The sequence below is a fragment of the Bufo bufo genome, chromosome 6, assembly GCF_905171765.1.
Source record: "Bufo bufo chromosome 6, aBufBuf1.1, whole genome shotgun sequence".
Lineage (NCBI taxonomy): Eukaryota > Metazoa > Chordata > Amphibia > Anura > Bufonidae > Bufo > Bufo bufo.
In genome coordinates this window covers 180,888,649-180,909,416 of record NC_053394.1, presented here as the reverse complement: position 1 = coordinate 180,909,416, position 20,768 = coordinate 180,888,649, and the positions used below count along the sequence as shown (strand labels likewise).

The 20,768-nt window shown below is 42.8% G+C and overlaps 1 protein-coding gene across 3 annotated transcripts in view; it reads right to left on the bottom strand.

Moving 5' to 3' along the window:
- Nucleotides 1-20,532, bottom strand: part of LOC121005091 (zinc finger protein 501-like) — a 44,104-nt gene extending 23,572 nt beyond the window's left edge. Inside the window, exons 1-3 of one of the 3 annotated variants that reach the window (XM_040437631.1) lie at nt 20,297-20,532; nt 15,553-15,691; nt 15,230-15,412 (exon numbers count right to left, since the gene is read on the bottom strand). In XM_040437631.1, the coding sequence (XP_040293565.1) occupies nt 15,230-15,412; nt 15,553-15,630 (261 nt within the window). In that variant the 5' untranslated portion in view covers nt 15,631-15,691; nt 20,297-20,532. Of the gene's footprint in view, nt 1-15,229; nt 15,413-15,552; nt 15,781-20,296 lie in introns of those variants that run through there. The other 2 variants (XM_040437632.1, XM_040437633.1) reach the window with 2 other exon arrangements.
- Between the last annotated feature and the right edge of the window lie 236 nt (nt 20,533-20,768).

The following is a 20,768-nucleotide window of genomic DNA, read 5'->3' as shown; positions in this document are numbered from 1 at the left end:
TGGTGGAGATAAAGACAATTAAACATGCATTTAAATTCTCATGTTATACTCATATGGCCCTCGAGTCAGGATCTCAGAAATGATATGCAAAAGTACATCCACATGTGGAGAGTCCAAATCCACAACAGATCTGGAAAAAAACTGTTGGAATTGCCTGAAAAGGATTCCCAATGGCATCGCTGACAGGATTGCAGTGGGTCTTCCCTGGTAAAACGCGCAGCATATTTTGACATGCTGCGAATTGAAGATGTGCAGTGCAATTCAGTTTATGCTGTGGGTTTTATCTGCACTGTGTGGAACTGTACAATGATGCAGATCTGCCGCATTCAAATCCACAGCGGCAAACCTGCAGTATTTACACCACATGTAGACAGTAGTCAGTACCTAAAAGAGATGATGAGCTGCTATTTATTTTCTTTTTAGCTCAGCTGTACTAGAGCAGACCTTTGATAGGGCAGATTAGCTACAGCGCCTGGTCTGAGGTAGTCTTAGACACACACCCTAACTAATCATTGAGTCAGACTGCAACAGAGCAGCAGAAGAAATAAATAAAATGCTATATTAACCATGGTGGAAACTGCAGTGTTTGCCAACAGATGCATTTGAATAAAGATACAGTTGCATCTAAATAAATTAGAATATCATCGAAAAGTTAATTTATTTCAGTAATTCATTTCAAAAAGTGAAACTCATATATTATACAGATTTATAACATACAGAGTGATCTATTTCAAGAGGGTTTTTCTTATGATGATTACAGCTTATAGCTAATGAAAACCCAAAAGTCAGCATCTCAGAAAAGTAAAATATTATATAAGACCAATTAAAAAAATTATTTTAAAACAGAAATGTTGGCCTACTGAAAAGTATGTGCACTCAATACTTGATAGGGGCTCTTTTTCCAAGAATTTCTGCATCAATGCGGCGTGGCATGGAGGTGATCAGCCTCTGGCGCTGCTGAGGTGTTATGGAAGCCCAGGGTGCTTTAATAGTGTCTTTTAGCTCGCCGGCACTGTTGGGTCTGTTGTCTTATCTTCTTTACAACATCCCATAGATTCTCTATGGTGTTTAGGTCAGGTGAATTTGCTGGCCAATCAAGCACAGTGATACCATGTTTATTAAACTAAGTATTTGTACTTTTGGACAGGTGCGAAGTCCTGCTGGAAAATGAACTCAGCATCTCCTTAAAGCTTGGCAGCAGAGGTAAGCATGAAGTACTCTAAAATTTCCCGGTAGATAGCTGCACTGACTTTGAACTTCATTAAATACAGTGGACCAAGACCGGCAGATTACATGACTCCCTAAACCATCACTGACATTGGAAACTTTACACTGGACCTCAAGCAAACTCTGGGACCTTGATTTCCAAATGAAATGCTAAATTTACTTTTTATCTGAAAAAAGTTTTTGGGACACTGAGCAAGTCAAGTCCTTTTTCTCCTAAGCCCAGATAAGGCACTTCTGACGTTGTCTCTGGGTCATAAGTGGCTTGACACAAGGAATGCAACAATCGTAGCCCATGTCCTGGATTTTTCTGTGTGTTTGGTGGCTTTCGAGGCACTGACTTCAGCTGCAGTCCACTCCTTGTGATTCTCCTCCAAATTCTTGAATGATAATTTCTTGACAAACCTTTCAAGGCTACTGTTGCTTGTGCACCTTTTCTACCACATTTTTCCATTAATATGCTTGGATACAGCACTCTGTGAATTGCCAGCATCTTTAGCAATGGCCTTTTGTGGCAATGATCGTCTTCTGGACAACTGTCAAGTCAGTAATCTTCCCTATGTTTGTGTTGCCTACTGAACCAGACGGAGGGACCATTTAATGGCTTAGGAAACCTTTGCAAGTGTTTATGGTTGTTAATATCACCAGTTGAATGCAGACTTCCAGAGAATAGCAAGGAGGGATAAGAAGGCCTTAGTAAATGAGCAATGCAAGGAAATAGAAAAAAACAACAGAATGGGAAAAACAAGAGATCTTTTCAAGAAAATTAGAGACATCCAGGGAACATTTCACACTAAAATGGTCATGATAAAAGACAAAAATGGTAGGGACCTAACAGAAGTGGAAGATAAGATGGCAAAAATATATAGAAGAACTATACAAAAAAAAAGATCTCAATTTACTGATAACCCCGATAGTATGAGCATTGACCTAGAGCCAGACATTCTAGAGAGTGAAGTTAAGTGGGCTTTAGAAAGCATTGCCAACAAGGCTAGTGGAGGTGACTGAATTCCAGCTGAGCTTTTTAAAATAGTAAAAGATGATGCTGTTAAAGTGCTGCACTCAATATGCCAGCAAATCTGGAAAACACAGCAATGGCCACAGGACTGAAAAAGGTCAATTTACATCCTAATCCCAAAGAAGGGCAATGCCGAAGAATGTTCAAACTACCGAAAATTGCCCTCATCTAACATGCTAGCAAGGTTATGCTAAAGATTCTGCAAGGTAGGCTTCAGCAATATGTAAACCGAGAACTACCGGAAGAACAAGCTGGTTTTTGAAGAGGCAGGGGAACCAGAGATCAAATTGCCAACCTTCGCTGGATTATGGAGAAAGCAAAAGAGTTCCAGAAAAACATCTACTTCTGCTTCATTGACTACACCAAAGCCTTTAATTGTGTGGATCACACACAATCAAAGGCTTTAATTACAATAAATTATGGCAAGTTCTTAAAGAGATGGGAGTATCGGATCACCTAACATGTCTCCTGAGGAACTTCTATGCAGGTCAAGAAGCAACTGTGAGAACTGTACATGGAACAACTGATTGGTTCAATATCGGAAAAGGAGTACAACAAGGCTGTATATTATCACCCTATTTATTTAACTTATATGCAGAATATATCATGCGAAATGCTGAATAAAGAAAAAGTTGGAAGAAATATCAACAACCTCAGATATGCAGATAATACGACTCTTATGGCAGAAAGCGAAGAAGAATTAAAGGGAACCTGTCATCAACTTTATGCTGACTTCACTGAGGGCAGCATAAATTAGTGACAGAAATGCTGATTTCAGCAGTGTGCCACTCATGAGCTATAAGTAAGTGGTTGCTGAGAACCAGCCTCATAATCATTGCAGAACAGGCCTTGAAATGAGTCAAATCTACCAGAGAAGAGTCATGGTTATTTATAATCTCCTGCACTCCCCGTCCATCTGCTGATGATAGGCAGTTCTCTGCTAGACAGAAAGGGAGAAGACTAGGCAGAAGACTGTCAGTCATCAGCAGGTGGGCAGGGAGAGCAGGAATTCATGAATAACCATGACTCTTCTCAGGTGGCCGTGACTCTTTTCCAGGCCCAGTCTGCAATGATTGTGATGTTGGTTCTCGGCAACCACTTATTTTTAACTTTTAAATGACAGACCGCTGAAATCAACTCACCTGTCTCTACTTTATACTGCCGTTAGTATGGGCAGCATAAAATTGATGACAGGTTCCCTTTAAGGAGCCTCTTGATGAGGGTGAAAGAGGAGAGTGCAAAGATCATGGCATCAGGATACATCCCCTCCTGGCAAATAGAGGGGGAAGAAATGGAAGCAGTATTAGATTTTGTTTTCTTGGGCTCAAAGATCACTGCAGATGGTAACTACAGCCATGAAATTAAAAGACCTTTGCTTCTTGGAGGGAAAGCAATGATAAACTTGGACATTGTAATTAAAACCAGAGATGTCACCTTGCCAACAAAAGTTTGTATGGTCAAAGCCATGGTTTTTCCTGTAGTAATGTATGGCTTTGAGAGCTAGACCATAAGGAAGGTTGAGCGTAGAAGAATCGACGCCTTCGAACTGTGGTGATGGAGAAGACTTTTGAGCATTCCATGGACTGCAAGAAGATTCAATCAATCAATTCTTGAAGAAATTAACCCTGATTGTTCATTGGAAGGAGCAATACTGAAGCTGAAGCTGAAATACTTTGGAAACATAATGAGAAGGCAGGAGTCATTGGAGAAGAGCCTGATGCTGGGAAAGATCGAAGGCAAAAGGAGAAGGTCCCCTTCTCCTTTTGCCTTTGATCTTTCCCAGCATCAGGCAGAGAATGAGATGGCTGGACAGTATCATGGAAGCAACAAACATGAGCTTAGGCAAGCTTCAAGAGACAGTGGAAGATAGAGGGGCCTGGCGTGTTGATAAGCTGATTAGAGTGTGACACCACGAGCCTACAGTATTTAACTTTTCCACAATATTCTAATTTACTGAGATACTGACATTTGGGTTTTCATTAGATGTAAGCCATAATTATCAACATTAAAAGAAATAAATGCTTGAAATAGATCTCTGTGTGTAATGAATCTATATATAATTAACTTTTTGATGATCTAATTTATTGAGATGCACATGTATATTAGATATATATTTGATTGGAAACAATGGCAGTTTGGACCAGATGACTAGAAGTAGACATCTTAGATCAGTAAAATAGAATAAAGAGACGATTCACTGTATTTTCTTCCCATAAAATCTTCCTCTTTATTGATTTACAGTATTAGTATGCGGACAGTTTCACAGACAAGCAGTTGTTTACGCGTTTCAGAGACCTTCTCCTTAGTCGTAACAATGTGATCTGGGGGTTTGAAAAATTTAAGGACCCATGTACCCTCCCCCATCTAGTGGGTGGTGGTAACATGACATCATAGCTTAATCAACCCACAGGCTCACACCTGTAGTATCATTCTCAATGAACACATTAATTAAAATAGCCCCACACGATGTGCTCCGCACTACCCTGCGCTTGGACTACAGTCGTGGCCAAAAGTTTTGAGAATTAGATAAATATTGGAAATTGGAAAAATTGCTGCTTACGTTTTTAATAATAGCAATTTGCATATACTCCAGAATGTTATAAAGAGTGATCAGATGAATTGCATAGTTCCTTCTTTTCCATGAAAATTAACTTAATCCCCAAAAAACCTTTCCACTGAATTTCATTGCTGTCATTAAAGGACCTGCTGAGATCATTTCAGTAATCGTCTTGTTAACTCAGGTGAGAATGTTGACGAGCACAAGGCTGGAGATTATTATGTCAGGCTGATTGGGTTAAAATGGCAGACTTTAAAAGGAGGGTGATGCTTGAAATCATTGTTCTTCCATTGTTAACCATGGTGACCTGCAAAGAAACGCTTGCAGCCATCATTGCGTTGCATAAAAATGGCTTCACAGGCAAGGATATTGTGGCTACTAAGATTGCACCTTAATCAACAATTTATAGGATCATCAAGAACTTCAAGGAAAGAGGTTCAATTCTTGTTAAGAAGGCTTCAGGGCGTCCAAGAAAGTCCAGCAAGCGCCAGGATCGTCTCCTAAAGAGGATTCAGCTGCGGGATCGGAGTGCCACCAGTGCAGAGCTTGCTCAGGAATGGCAGCAGGCAGGTGTGAGCGCATCTGCACGCACAGTGAGGCGAAGACTTTTGAAAGATGGCCTGGTGTCAAGAAGGCCAGCAAAGAAGCCACTTCTCTCCAAAAAAAAATCAGGGACAAATTGATCTTCTGCAGAAAGTATGGTGAATGGACTGCTGAGGACTGGGGCAAAGTCATATTCTCCGATGAAGCCTCTTTACGATTGTTTGGGGTATCTGGAAAAAGGCTTGTCCGGAGAAGAAAAGGTGAGCACTACCATCATTCCTGTGTCATGCCAACAGTAAAGCATCCTGAGACCATTCATGTGTGGGGTTGCTTCTCATCCAAGGGAGTGGGCTCACTCACAATTTTGCCCAAAAACACAGCCATGAATAAAGAATGGTACCAAAACACCCTCCAACAGCAACTTCTTCCAACAATCCAACAACAGTTTGGTGAAGAACAATGCATTTTCCAGCACGATGGAGCACCGTGCCATAAGGCAAAAGTGATAACTAAGTGGCTCGGGGACCAAAACGTTGACATTTTGGGTCCATGGCCTGGAAACTCCCCAGATCTTAATCCCATTGAGAACTTGTGGTCAATCCTCAAGAGGCGGGTGGACAAACAAAAACCCACTAATTCTGACAAACTCCAAGAAGTGATTATGAAAGAATGGGTTGCTATCATTCAGGAATTGGCCCAGAAGTTGATTGAGAGCATGCCCAGTCGAATTGCAGAGGTCCTGAAAAAGAAGGGCCAACACTGCAAATACTGACTCTTTGCATAAATGTCATGTAATTGTCGATAAAATCCTTTGAAACGTATGAAGTGCGTGTAATTATATTTCACTACATCACAGAAACAACTGAAACAAAGATCTAAAAGCAGTTTAGCAGCAAACTTTGTGAAAACTAATATTTGTGTCATTCTCAAAATTTTTGGCCACGACTGTATATATATCACCATGGCTAAAAAGCCTTTACATATCAGGAACTCAAGCACATGCACAAGGTGTGGGGAAACGCATCATGTGAATAAGGCATATACAAAATATCATATAACATGTAAAAAAATAAACTGTAGACAACTCTACATGCGAAATGGGGGGGATGGGTTTTGCATGGCCACAGTCTCCTACTTATTATGGTGTGAATAAACATGTCAGGTTTTACATATAAAGATTATGATGAACCATAATTGACAGACATATAATGGAGTATTTTTCCATCTAGTGACACACTGAGAGATCAGGTACAAACATCAGATACAAATGATTACTGATAAATATACATTAGTTCTTTCTTTTGGTTGAGACCTGTTGGCACCCTCGTATTTAAAAGGAAAATCCAAAAAGCCTCTCTCAAGAGTATTTTCTTTTGATGGTCTCCTCCCCTAGTTGGCACCGTTACCATTTCAATTGCAAATGCACGGAGGGATCCCGTCTTGCGGTTGTGTGTGTGGATGAAGTGTTTGGCAGCACCAGATATATTGAGAATGGATGGATTTGAAATATAGTTCAGATGTTCCAATATTCTATTTTTGAACTTACGTATGGTGCTGCCAACATACATCAAATCACACTCCACACATTGGATGACAAAGACCACCCCCGTGCTATTGCAATTGATATATCTTTTTATAGGAAAAGTTGTGGAATGATCAGCATTTTGAAAGCTTTTTTTGACTGATACATAATTGCATGTGACCCACTTGTATTGTGGATTCCAAACAAAATTGTACATGACAATATTGTTTGGAATCCACAATACAAGTGGGTCACTGCGGATGTGGAAGCTTTATATCCATCGATCCCCCACAAAGTGGCCCTTTTGGCTTTAGAATTCCACCTCCACATTCAGATGACTTCATTGATTATGTCTGTGAAATTACATCTTTCCTACTCACACACAATTATTGTATGTTCAACAATATGTACTATTTGCAGATACGAGGCGTGTCAATGGGGGCAAAATTTTTGCCCTCATTGGCAAACCTCACGATGGCATACTGGGAGGAAAAATATATATACAGTGTAAGTTGTCCTTTCAGTCGGTGTTTGGTGTGGTACGGCAGATACATCGATGACCTGCTCATTGTATGAGACGCCGATGTGTCTGCCGTATGGTATTTCAAACACTATCTGAATGACAGTATGTACAATCTACGTTTTACTTGCACTGTGGAGGTGGAGTCTATTACTTTCCTGGATTTGAAATTAACTGGTGTTCCGGATGAACTAATCTATACGGAGACCTATAGGGAAAAAAACAGCAGGAAATTCCATACTACATGCTAACAGCCACCATCCGGCGCATGTGATAAGGGCCATACCTGTAGCGGAATTTATGCGCGCACGCAGAAACTGTAGCACAGAAGTAGCTTTTCAAAAGGAATGTGATGCAATTAAAAGGAGATTAAAAATCAGGGGATATCCAATATGGATGTTAGAAAGAGGGATCAACATTGTGTCAAACAAATCCAGATACGATTTATTATTTAGATCCAAAAATCCCTTGAGCAATATTGCAAACCAAAAAGTTAGTGAAAATGTGAAAGTACCAAATCAAATTAGCAAGAAAGCAACAAATATGGATAAGATGCAGGTGAGGGACAAACGTAAAAGGGAAATAGAAGAGAAAGATTCACCAACATTGGTTTTGACATACAGCCGGCAGTTCAATAAAATACAAAGCATTGTACAGAAATGTCTGCCTATCCTATTTGATGACAATATTCTATACAATGCTTTAAAATACGGCTGTAAAATAATACCCAGAAAAGCAGTAACTATGGCAAGTTCCCTTTCCCCTTCCTTGTACATGGCCAATAAAGATAAAAAATCACAGAGTATGTGGATTAAATATAAGGGCTTTACGAAATGTGGTAGTTATCCGTGTAAAACATGCAATTATGTATCAGTCAAAAAAAGCTTTCAAAATGCTGATCATTCCACAACTTTTCCTATAAAAAGATATATCAATTGCAATAGCACGGGGGTGGTCTATGTCATCCAATGTGTGGAGTGTGATTTAATGTATGTTGGCAGCACCATACGTAAGTTCAAAAATAGAATATTGGAACATCTGAACTATATTTCAAATCCATCCATTCTCAATATATACACTTCATCCACACACACAACCGCAGTATGGGATTCCTCCGTGCATTTGCAATTGAAAAGGTAACAGTGCCAGCTAGGGGAGGAGACCATCAAAAGAAAATACTCTTGAGAGAGGCTTTCTGGATTTTCCGTTTAAGGCTACTTTCACACTAGCGTTCGGGTGTCCGCTCGTGCGCTCCGTTTGAAGGGGCTCACGAGCGGCCCCGAACGCATCCGTCTGGCCCCAATGCATTCTCAGTGGAGGCGGATCCACTGAGAATGCATCCGCCTGCCAGCGCTTAGCCTCCGCTCCGCTCAGTGAGCGGACACCTGAACTCTGCTTGCAGCGTTCGGGTGTCCGCCTGGCCGTGCGGAGGCGAGCGGATCCGTCCAGACTTACAATGTAAGTCAATGGGGACGGATCCGCTTGAAGATGACACCATATGGCTCAATCTTCAAGCGGATCCGTTCCCCATTGACTTACAATGTAAAGTCTGAACGGATCCGCTCAGGCTACTTTCATACTTAGAAAATTTTCTAAGTTTTAATGCAGACGGATCCGTTCTGAACGGATGCGAACGTCTGCATTATCGGAGCGGATCCGTCTGATGAAACATCAGACTGATCCGCTCCGAACGCTAGTGTGAAAGTAGCCTAAAGAGGACCTTTCACTAGAATAAAAAATCTAAACTAAGCATACAGACATGGAGAGCGGCGCCAAGGGATAATAGTAAGCGCAGGGAGATCCCTGGGCGCCGCTCTCCATGTCTGTATGCTTAGTTTAGATTTTTTATTCTAGTGAAAGGTCCTCTTTAGGCTACTTTCACACTAAAAAATCTAAACTAAGCATACAGACATGGAGAGCGGCGCCCAGGGATCTCCCTGCGCTTACTATTATCCCTTGGCGCCGCTCCGTTCTCCCGGTATAGGCTCCGGTATCTTCAGATTTTCAGCTCAACTGGGAGGAGCCTGCCGGCGTCTCCTTCTCCCAGGCTGGAGTGCTGGCCAATCGCAGCGCTCAGCTCATAGCCTGAGAGAGAAAAAAAAACTCCGGGAGAACAGAGCGGCGCCCAGGGATAACAGTAAGTGCAGGAAGATCCCTGGGCGCCGCTCTCCATGTCTGTATACTTAGTTTAGATTTTTTATTCTAGTGAAAGGTCCTCTTTAAATAGGAGGGTGCCAACAGGTCTCAACCAAAAGAAAGAACTAATGTATATTTATCAGTAATCATTTGTATCTGATGTTTGTACCTGATCTCTCAGTGTGTCACTAGATGGAAAAATACTCCATTACATGTCTGTCAATTAGGGTTCATCATAATCTTTATATGTAAAACCTGACATGTTTATTCACACCATAATAAGTAGGAGACTGTGGCCATGCAAAACCCATCCCCCCATTTCGCATGTAGAGTTGTCTACAATTTATTTTTATTTTTTTACATGTTATATGATATTTTGTATATGCCTTATTCACATGATGCGTTTCCTCACACCTTGTGCTTGTGTTCCTGATATGTAAAGGCTTTTTAGCCATGGTGATACATATAGTCCAAGCGCAGGGTAGTGCGGAGCGCATCGTGTGGGGCTATTTTAACTAATGTGTTCATTGAGAATGATACCACAGGTGTGAGCCTGTGGGTTGATTAAGCTATGATGTCATGTTACCACCACCCACTAGATGGGGGAGGGTACATGGGTCTTAAAATTTTTCCAACCCCCAGACCACATTGTTACGACTAAGGAGAAGGTCTCCGAAACGCGTAAACAACTGCTTGTCTGTGAAACTGTCCGCATACTAATGCTGTAAATCAATATGAGGAAGATTTTATGGTAAGAAAATACAGTGCCGGAATCGTCTCTTTATTCTATTTTGTCTACACATCCAGGAACTTGCTGGTTTGACTCCGGGCACACGGGATAATACATGTCAAGCAGGTGAGCTGGACAAACGTATTTTAATATCTTAGATCAGTAGCCTACAGCTCGGTTCAGGACCGCATTGTGACTATCATTTATAATGAAAGCCACAACGTTCTGCTGGATCTTACAGATACCAGTGCTGCCCGTGGCTCACACTGATTTATAATGAGGTCTGTTGGTTTTCGATTAGGTGTCTATCGTTTTGACAAGAAAAAAGCACAGATGTGAACAGTGCCTAACTGACTGTAATATAGTAACATAGTTTATAAGGCTGAAAAAAGACATCTGTCCATCCAGTTCAGCCTGTTATCCTGTAAGTTGTTCCCGAGGAAAGCAAAAAAAAAACATGAGGTAGACGCCAATCAGACAATCAGAATATCTCCCTGGATCAACGACCCCTCTCTAGTAGCCATAGCCTGTAATATTATTACACTCCAGAAATACATCCAGGCCCCTCTTGAACTCTTTTAGTGAACTCACCATCACCCCCTCCTCAAGCAGAGAGTTCCATAGTCTCACTGCTTTTACCATAAAGAATCCTCTTCTATGTTTGTGTACAAACCTTCTTTCCTCCAGACGCAGAGGATGTCCCCTCGTCACAGTCACAGTCCTGGGGATAAATAGATGATGGGAGAGATCTCTGTACTGACCCCTGATACAGTGGCGTACCGTCAATATAGGCAGACCACGCACTGGCTATGGGGCCCGTGAGGTTAAAGGGCCCGGCCAGGCTGCATGGCTCTGCCCCCTTTCTGACCTGACTACACGCTGCAACTGTGTACAGTGTAGACACGTAAAACCTTTTAACCAATCACAGCGCTCCACACCACGCTCCCCCATCGCTTAGCAACTATCCCAAAGTTTCCCGAATGCTCCCCGCAGAAGCTGCCCATAGCAAAGCCGCATTACACACAGCCTGACTGGGAATATTCGGGAGCTTTCTAGTCAGTCTGAAGCTTGACCAATAGGAGCGGCGGCTGTCTGTGATGTCACTGAGCAGAGAGAATTTTTGCGGCGGCGCTGACAGTCAGAGAACTTCTCAGCCAATCAGCGCGATGAAGGGGCGTGTGAGACATCTCCAGAAGAGTCTGGAAAATGCCCGGAGACTGACAGGGAGCGGCGATTATCAGTGATGAGAACGTTCTCGGTTGTTCTCGTCCCATCTGCTGTGTGTGAGGGGAGGACGCTGAGATAAGTGTATGAGGAATGTACAAGGTTGGGATGATGTGTGTATAGATATAGATATTGCAGTTTTTCCCTAACTGGTATAAAATATTGGGAGACATCCCTGGGGGTCTACAGCAGTGAGGGGGTTAATGTGCTCCTTCTAGGGGTAATGGGGTCAGAATGGATGAGGACACTATTGGGCGCCGTCATCTCCTACTGATATTGTAAATATCGTCCTCTAATGTCTGTCCTGAAAAACCTCTTAAAGGGATGTTCCAGCAAATACCAATTACCTTTAAATCATCTCACATAGGAGGACCAGAAAACCCCCCATACTTGCCTCACTGACCCCCAGCACTCCTGTTCGGACTCAGGATAGTGCACCGCCCCATCATTTAACCTCTCAGGTGCCACGATCAATGCTGATCGCGGCACCTGTGAGTGAAGGCAGAGGAATGCGGTTCCCTCCAATAAAAAAAAAAAATAATAATTTATCCGTAACGGTTTCAAAAGGTTATTCATAAATTGAATTTCTTTATTTATTAGCAAATGGGTGTGGTGGGGGAGGAGCCTGGGCCAGGAGTGGGTAATGGGCGGAGTTAGGGGGCCCAATTCTGATTCTTGCTATGGGGCCCAATGATTTTTATGTACGCCCCTGCCCTGATATATTTATACATAGTAATTAGATCTCCCCTTAGTCATTTTTTTTCTAAAGTGAATAAGCCTAATTTTGATAATCTTTCAGGGTACTGTAGTCCACCCATACCAGTTATTACTTTAGTTGCCCTCCTCTGAACCCTCTCCATCCCTGCTATGTCTGCTTGTTCATAGGAGCCCAGAACTGTACACAGTACCCCATGTGTGGTCTGACAGGTGATTTGTAAAGTGGTAGGACTATGTTCTCATCACGGGCATCTATGCCCCTTTTGATGAAACCCATTATCTTATTGGCCTTGGCAGCAGCTGCCTGACACTGGCACTGACACTGGTTTCTACAGCTTAGTTTGCTTAGTGTATTACCATTTACACTGACCAAAAATATATACGCAACACTTTCGGGTTTTGCTCCCATTTTGCATTAGCTGAACTCAAAGATCTGAAAGATTTTCTATATACACAAAAGACCCATTACTCTCAAATATTGTTCACAAATCTGTCTAAATCTGTGTTAGGGAGCACTTCTCCTTTGCCGAGATAATCCATCCCACCTCACAGGTATGGCATATCAAAGTGCTGATTAGACAGCATGAATATTGCACAGGTGTGCCTTAGACTGCCCACAATAAAAGGTGCAACACATCTCCGTCGCATAGACTTGATCAGGTTGTTGATTGTGGCCCGTGGAATGTTGGTCCACTCCTCTTCAATAGCTGTGCGAAATTGCAGAATATTGGCAGGAACTGGAACACGCTGTCGTATACGCTAATACAGAGCATCCCAAACATGCTCAATGGGTGACATGTCCGGTGAGTATGCTGGCCATGCAAGAACTGGGATGTTTCCAGCTTCCAGGAATTGTGTACAGATCCTTGCAATATGGGGCCATGCCGTGGGTGAATGGCACAACAATGGGCCTCAGGATCTCGTCACAGCATCTCTGTGCATTCAAAGTGCCATCAATGAAATGCACCTGTGTTTCTTGTCCATAACATACGCCTGCCCATACCATAACCCCACCGCCACCATGGGCCACTCGATCCACATCGTTGACGTCAGCAAACCGCTCACCCACACGACATCACACAAACTGTCTACCATCTGCCCTGAACAGTGAAAACCGGGACTCATCCGTGAACAGAACACCTCTCCAACGTGCCAGACGCCATCAAATGTGAGAATTTGCCCACTCAAGTCGGTTACGACGACGAACTGCAGTCAGGTCCAGACCCCGATGAGGACGATGAGCATGCAGATGAGGTTCCCTGAGACGGTTTCTGACAGTTTGTTCAGAAATTCTTTGTTTATGCAAACCGATTGTTGCTGCAGCTGTCTGGGTGGCTGGTCTCAGACGATCATTGAGGTGAACATGCTGGATGTGGAGATCCTGGGCTGGTGTGGTTACATGTGTTCTTCGGTTGTGAGGTTGGTTGGATGTACTGCCAAATTCTCTGAAACGCCTTTGGAGACGGCTTATGGTAGAAAAATGGACATTCAATGCACGGGCAACAGCTCTGGTACACATTCCTGCAGTCAGCATGCCAATTGCACACTCCCTCAAATGTTGCGACATCTGTGGCATTGTGCTGTGTGATCAAACTGCACATTTCAGAGTGGCATTTTATTGTGGGCAGTCTAAGGCACACCTGTGCAATATTCATGCTGTCTAATCAGCACCTTGATATGCCACACCTGTGAGGTCGGATGGATTATCTTGGGAAAGGAGAAGTGCTCACTAACACAGATTTAGACAGATTTGTGAACAATATTTGAGAGTAATGGGTCTTTTGTGTGAAAATGTTTCAGATCTTTGAGTTCAGCTCATGCAAAATGGGAGCAAAACCGAAAGTGTTGGGTTTATATTTTTGGTCAGTGTAGTATGTACTGTTGACTTGCATTATTCCTTTCCATGTGCATAACCTTACATTTGTCAGTGATAAACCTAATCTGCCATTTCTCTGCCCAAGCCTCCAATCTATCCAGATCCATCTGTAGCAGTATACTGTCCTCTTCCGTGTTAGTTACTTTACACAGTAATCAGCTAAAGGAGTTTCCTGTTAGTACTTACCTGACAAAGAGGTGGTGTAAGCCTTCAAATGTGTTGTCGACTTGATTATTAAAAGTATTATTTATTTAATGAGTCATCTTCTGCTGGTCTGCATTTGCATCTCTATGGTTATTTAGGAAGTAGTTTAACACTGGTTCCAGGAAACTCTTTTATCTATGTATCTCCCCCACAAGGTGGGCATCCTTGCTGACAGGGGTAGTTATTCCTATACCTGAGCAATTCTACGATGTGAGCTTTTAGTATTATTAGGACATAAAATTACCTGTATTGAACGTACCCCTCATAGCGCATTCTGTCTATGAACTGAAATTAGTCGCAGATTATACAATGGGATGTGTGGGCAACTGTCTGGAACCGAAGTTCCTAGGAAGGAGCCATGGCCATCCAAAGTGCCCATATGATAATCCACTACTGGTTTACACCTATTGCAACCTCATATATGGCCAACCGCCATCACTGCAATACAGCCACAACTACCATCAGAGATTATCAAAATTCTGAAGTTAAACAGGCCTCTATTGTCTCACTTAGTCTCACAGAGACCATGCTTCCTTCCTTCCCCCTTTTCAGTCTTACAAACTATGTTGCTATGTTATTTTGCTGCCCAGCAAAAAAGTCAAAGTTATATGGATACGTTTTTTTTTTTAAATAGAACCTTATGGTGATTGATGCCACTGCATGGCATCCAATTGAGGCACCCAGTTTAACATATATACGTTGTGAATACTTTAAACGCGGGACAAAAATATAACGTGACCATAGCCTTACATGGAAAACCACAAAGCAAAGAGAAACTATGTATCAAAGCTAGATGTCATGAATAATGTGTTACATCATACTTGTCAAGATATTTAGCCTCCTGATGTTAAGAATTATGTATAATATCGTATCTGGTGCTAAACTATACTAACCTGCTTTGTGTTCCTCTCTGGCTGACTTCCAAGTTTGAGATCCACACATCATTCATAATGCTTACCTCTCTAGACAGCAGCTCAATGATCTTGTTGGTGAGCTCTAGGATCTTCTGCTCATTGTTTCTTTCTGTAATTAGAGGTGAGGATTTCATTATGGGGTACTGGATCCTGCGCAGTCCTCCTGAAATACAGTTGCTGCTGGTTGTCAGAAGCTCCCCAGATATTTTCTTCACAACCACATAGTCCTATATACAGGAAACATAAATACCCAATGCAAAATGTATAAGCAGTGTAAACAACCTATATATTTAGATAATTTTTTTTTCAAATCTATTTTACTGCAATATAAGTAAGATTATTCAGCATAGTTCCCAGAATCCCTCACCTCTCCAGTCAACAGGTAGATGATCTCAAGGGTGATGCTTAATATCTTATTAGTTTTTTCCTTCTTGTTTCTGTCCATCTCTTGCCGTTTATTCAATGTACATCAAGATGGGGGTTGATCAAAGGTTGAAGCTGACCACCTAATTCAGAACAAATTTACAAATTTCTGTAATTCTCTGACATCACAAACACTTTCCTATAATTGTTTTGGCAATTTACAATACTGTACATCTCCCTTCAACCACCAAAAGTTTTACTTCACAACTTAAAGCCCATCCCATTTCTCAAACTGCAGTGAGGTGTCCCACTCTTGTTGGTGCAGCTGGAGTTGTAGTTTGGGGTGATGTTACAACATAACTGTGTCCTTTTAAGTTCTATTTCATTTTAACTTAAACTAAAACAAATTACAAGGAACACGTCACCATATTCTGGTTAGTGGGCAGCACTAGAAAAAGGTAATGAAGCTCTGATCTACACCATGCTCAGCAGAATCTGACTGGCAATAACGTTTTAATGAGCATGATGATCTACAATGTAAAAGTTCTGTGTGATTGCAAAGGACAAAGATGGAATGTTCAGTTTATTTGTCACTGTTTCACTGGAAGTTGTCACATAGACAATAAATTGCATTACAAGTGTAATACAGTAAAATGATAATAGTTTGGTACTAGTGGGACTGCTGACAATCATGATCGTCAATGATTGTCAGTGCTCAATGGAGGTCTGGGACCTGGTGTACCCACTATGGAGGCAACAACATAGTTTTTGCATGCTGATGACCAAGTTGGATGTCAGCATCTTGAGGCCCACAAATTATCTTCCTGATCCAGCAGTAAGGACCCCCAGCATGTGGATTTGTGTGAAAATAATTGACTAAGGTGATTATCCTGTTAATTTGGCATGTTTTTGCAGCACACCATATTAGTAGTACTTCAGGAGTGCCAAATTAATGGATAAACATTATAATTCAAACACTGAAGCTTTTCTTCGGAGTCAGTCCAGACGATTAAGAAAGCTACTAAGGTTCCATGAGACATAGGGAAATAAACTTTCTGGACACTACCATAAGTATTCAAAATAACTTAAAACAGACATCCCTATATCAGAAACCCATTGATCACCTTACACACCTGAGATGGGACAGCTTCCACCCCAAGCACATTAAAAATTCCATTGTCTACAGCAGGGGTGGGGAACCTCTGGCACGTGGGCCACATATGGTCCGCAGGATCATTTCATGTGGCCCCCAGCTCCCTGCCCCCAGGTCAAAGCATATAGTGCAAATGCTTCAATTATGGAAGTGGTCATTAGCATGTGGAAGGTACAGGAAGGTGAGAACAGTGCTGCACTGGCAGTACTCACGTTCCCTAGTCTTCTTCCGGGCCCTGCTCCGTGTCCTGACACGTACAGTGCATGTAGGCACACACTATGACCTGAGGCTGTGCGCCTCAGGTCACAGTACAGCACAGCGGGAAGAAGACCATTGAGGGTGAGTGAATCTGCCGAGTGGCATGGCTGTCCAGAGCTGGGGCTGAGGGTCTGATCTGAGGCTAATGGGGGATGGAGAGGGTCTGATCTGAGGCTGGGGGTCTGATCTGAGGCTGGGAGTCTTCTCTGATCCTGGGGGGTTTGATCTGAGGCTGACCTGAGGCTAATGGAGTGTGGAGAGGGTCTGATCTGAGGCTTGGGGTCTGATGCGGCTGATCTGAGACTAATGGAGGGTGGAGAGGGTCTGAGGCAAATGGAGGCTAGGGAGGGTCTGATGGGGGTGTGATCTGATGTTGGGTGGGTTGATGACGGTGTGATCTGAGGCTATTGGAGAATGGGGAGGGTCTGATGGAGATATAATCTGAGGCTGGGGGGTCTGGTCTGAGGCTGATGGAGACTTTGGGGGTCTCATGGGGCCTGATCTGAGGCTGATTAGGAAGGGTCTGATGTGGGGGTCTGATCTAATGGAGACTTTGGGGGGTCTGATGGGTGCTGATCTGAGGCTAATGGAGGCTAGGAAGGGTCAGATGGGGGTCTAGTCTGAGGCTGGGAAGGGTCTGATCTGAGGCTGATGAGGACTGATCTGAGGCTAATGGAGGCTAGGAAAGGTCTGATGGGGGTGTTATCTGAGGCTGAGGGGTCAGATGGAGGTGTGATCTGAGGATGATGTAGGCTGGGGAGTCTGATGGGAGGCTGATAGAGGTGAGGGGTAGATCTGAGACTGAGGCAGGGACAGTTGCAAAGGCAGGGACAGTGTCAGGGAGAGTGAAAGCTGGGCAAACCCCTCTCTGGACCATTAATGCCAAATAAAGAACTAAATATATAACATTCTTGTGGTGACCTACAACCCACAACTAGAGGTACAAAGAAAAACTGCAAGGAAACTACAGAATACTCTACTCAAAGATGACAATATTTCCAGACCATCCCATGCTATGCTTCAGACAATAACACATTTTTATACTTTTTTTTTTTTTTGTCCCACTATGGGACTTAGGGTCTGATCCTTGAATTGTCAATTTTACACTGTTGGGAAGGGGGGGAACTCCTTTCCAAAAGGGAGAAGAGCAGAACTGCTCTTCCCACATTTGGTTAGGAATTTATGTAAGTATGGTGATCCCTCAAGATACAATAGCCTCAGGATACAATGTTTTCAGAATACAATGGGCCATTGTAAGTTGAAACTAGACTTAAAGGGGTTGTCCAAGTTATATTTATTGATGATCTATCCTCAGGATAGGTCATCAATATCAGATCGGCTGGGGTCTGACACCCAGCACCCCCGCCGATCAGCTGTTTGAAGAGAAGGTGCGCGCCGTGCCAGCGCCGCCTCCTCTTCACTGTTTACCTTCTCGCCGTTGCATCTGCAGCGGTGAGCAGGTGTAAATACACCCAAGCCGTCCCATTCATTTCAATGGTTCGGATCGCTCCTATACAAGTGTATGGGAACGATCCGTCTCATTGAAATGAATGGGACGGTTAGGTGTTATTACACCTGCTCACCACTGCAGATGCAATGGCAAGAAGGGGGCGGGGGTGCTGAGTGTCAGACCCCAGCCGATCTGATATTGATGACCTATCCTGAGGATAGGTCATAAATAAATATAACTTGGACAACCCCTTTACCATACAAGACCTCAGACTCAGACCCAACCAATCAACATGGCCATTTTACTGGTAAAACACGTTTATTTGCTGTCTAGTAGCTCCTTTGTGGTACTATATGTTCTGTACTGCCCCTGTCTGTGCCAGGATGAGCTACTCCTTTGGAAACCAGGTGAGCTATGGCTTCTTTTTATTTTTCTGGTACATGTATGTAGTATGCAAGCAGTGGCATAGGGATCGCCATAGCAGCCATAGCAATGGCTATGGGGCCCTACGCCACTGGGGGCCCGGGCCGCCGGCTGAGGATTAAAAAAATAATAATTCATGCGGCGAGTGGCAGTGCGATGGGGGGCGGCCTCCCCCCCATCATTGGTGGCAGCGGCAGTTCCGATTGTGAAATCAACAAATTCGGCACAGCAACTATATTTACTGTTACAGCGGAGCAAGGAAGAACTCTAGGACCTAGAAGATACGCTCTGCCACCTGCCTCCGTCACATGGGATGCCACAAGGAGACAGCCGGCTCACGTGGGACGCCGCATAGGTCCTGGCAGATCACAAGAAAATAAATATTCTCGAGACGATAAGACCGAACACAAACCAGGAGTGGTAAAGTACCAACACTTACGTTGTCATTAGTTTGTCATATGCAGTATATTGACCACATATTGATCGCATATATTGAATGAACATTTGTTGCGATTTATGGTACATATTGCGATTGTATGAACACTGAGATTGTGGACGCAAGAAAGAGAACTTTGACCAAGTGGAATACCAATAGCTGGTCGATATCTAATCAATGATCACTTATATTGAGTGAACATTTTTTGCGAGTTATGGCACACATTGTGACTGCATGCACGTTATGAAAGAGGACTTTGATCAAGTAGTATACCAGAAGCTGGTCATTACTACACTATAACAGCGGATGTTTAGTTTATGTTTTTATAGTTTATGTTTTTATGTTTCTATGCTTCTTGAGTATTTATTGTATTTATGGTATAGTACCAGAACTCTCATTGGCAGGAGTTTTATATGTTCTTATGGGTTTGAAATAAATAGTTATAGATATCCATATGGCCAGATATTGAGTGCCCTCTGTACATACATATCTTTATTTTGGTTGTGGCTTTGGCATAGGGTGAGCCAGTGGAGTGTGCACCGTCTCTGTCTCCAGGTGAGCCACTTAGATTTTAGTTTGTTCAGTAACAATATATTCACAAATACATTACAAGCAAAATGATGTGAACTAGGGAGATGCTGCACATTATCTGTCTAGCATGGCCATTAGAAGAGCTCACAATCTTGTCAATGTTATCACAGTGTAACAAAAACCTATGACTGAAAATGTCTGCAGGCTATTCTCAGTATTACAGCTAATATCCTCAATATTTGCATGCTCCATAGTAGAGTTTGGGATCATGGAGAAAGAAAACCATATGATTGCAATGAGTTCAGGGTTTTTTCATTATTACAATCTCCACAATAATCTCAGGCTCCCTTTAACAGTGTATGTTGGGGAAGAATTTCAGGGCCCCCTCTTTCAGCCTAGAAAAGGGGACACATCGGACTCCCTCCATGAACTTGTTAGTACTGCCATTGTAATTCTTACCTTATTCTCCCTCTCCCCTTTGGTGCTAAAGTACTTACCAAGTCATTTTTAAGGACCAGTGTCAGTGGCACAAATCAGCTTTGCTAGAAGCGTCTGGATTTTATTGGAGCTTTTGGAAATTGACTCCTGATCGGCTCCTTTGATATAGGCAGGAAAGTCAACTTGCTATAAAATTCCTCAACTCTATCTGGATACAGCCTGCTTTAATGTATGAAGATGAGCAGCTCACATAAAGCTTGAGAAAGCAGAGTCTGCTGGAGGAGAAGAATGGTTAAGAAGAGCCTTATGCCTTGAAGAGCCTTCACAGCAGCCTTCTGGATTTAAGGAGATGACATCACAGGAAATAGTTATGGCTGTAGGAGGGACTGAGGAAGTAGAAGAGGTGGCAGTCAGTGATGATGAGGAAATGGGGGCTGACCCAGCTAAGAGAAGCAGATCTCCTAACAACAGCTATTCTCCTCCTTCCTTTCAAGAGAGGAAACAGTCTCGGAAGAAGGCAGGAGCTGTTCA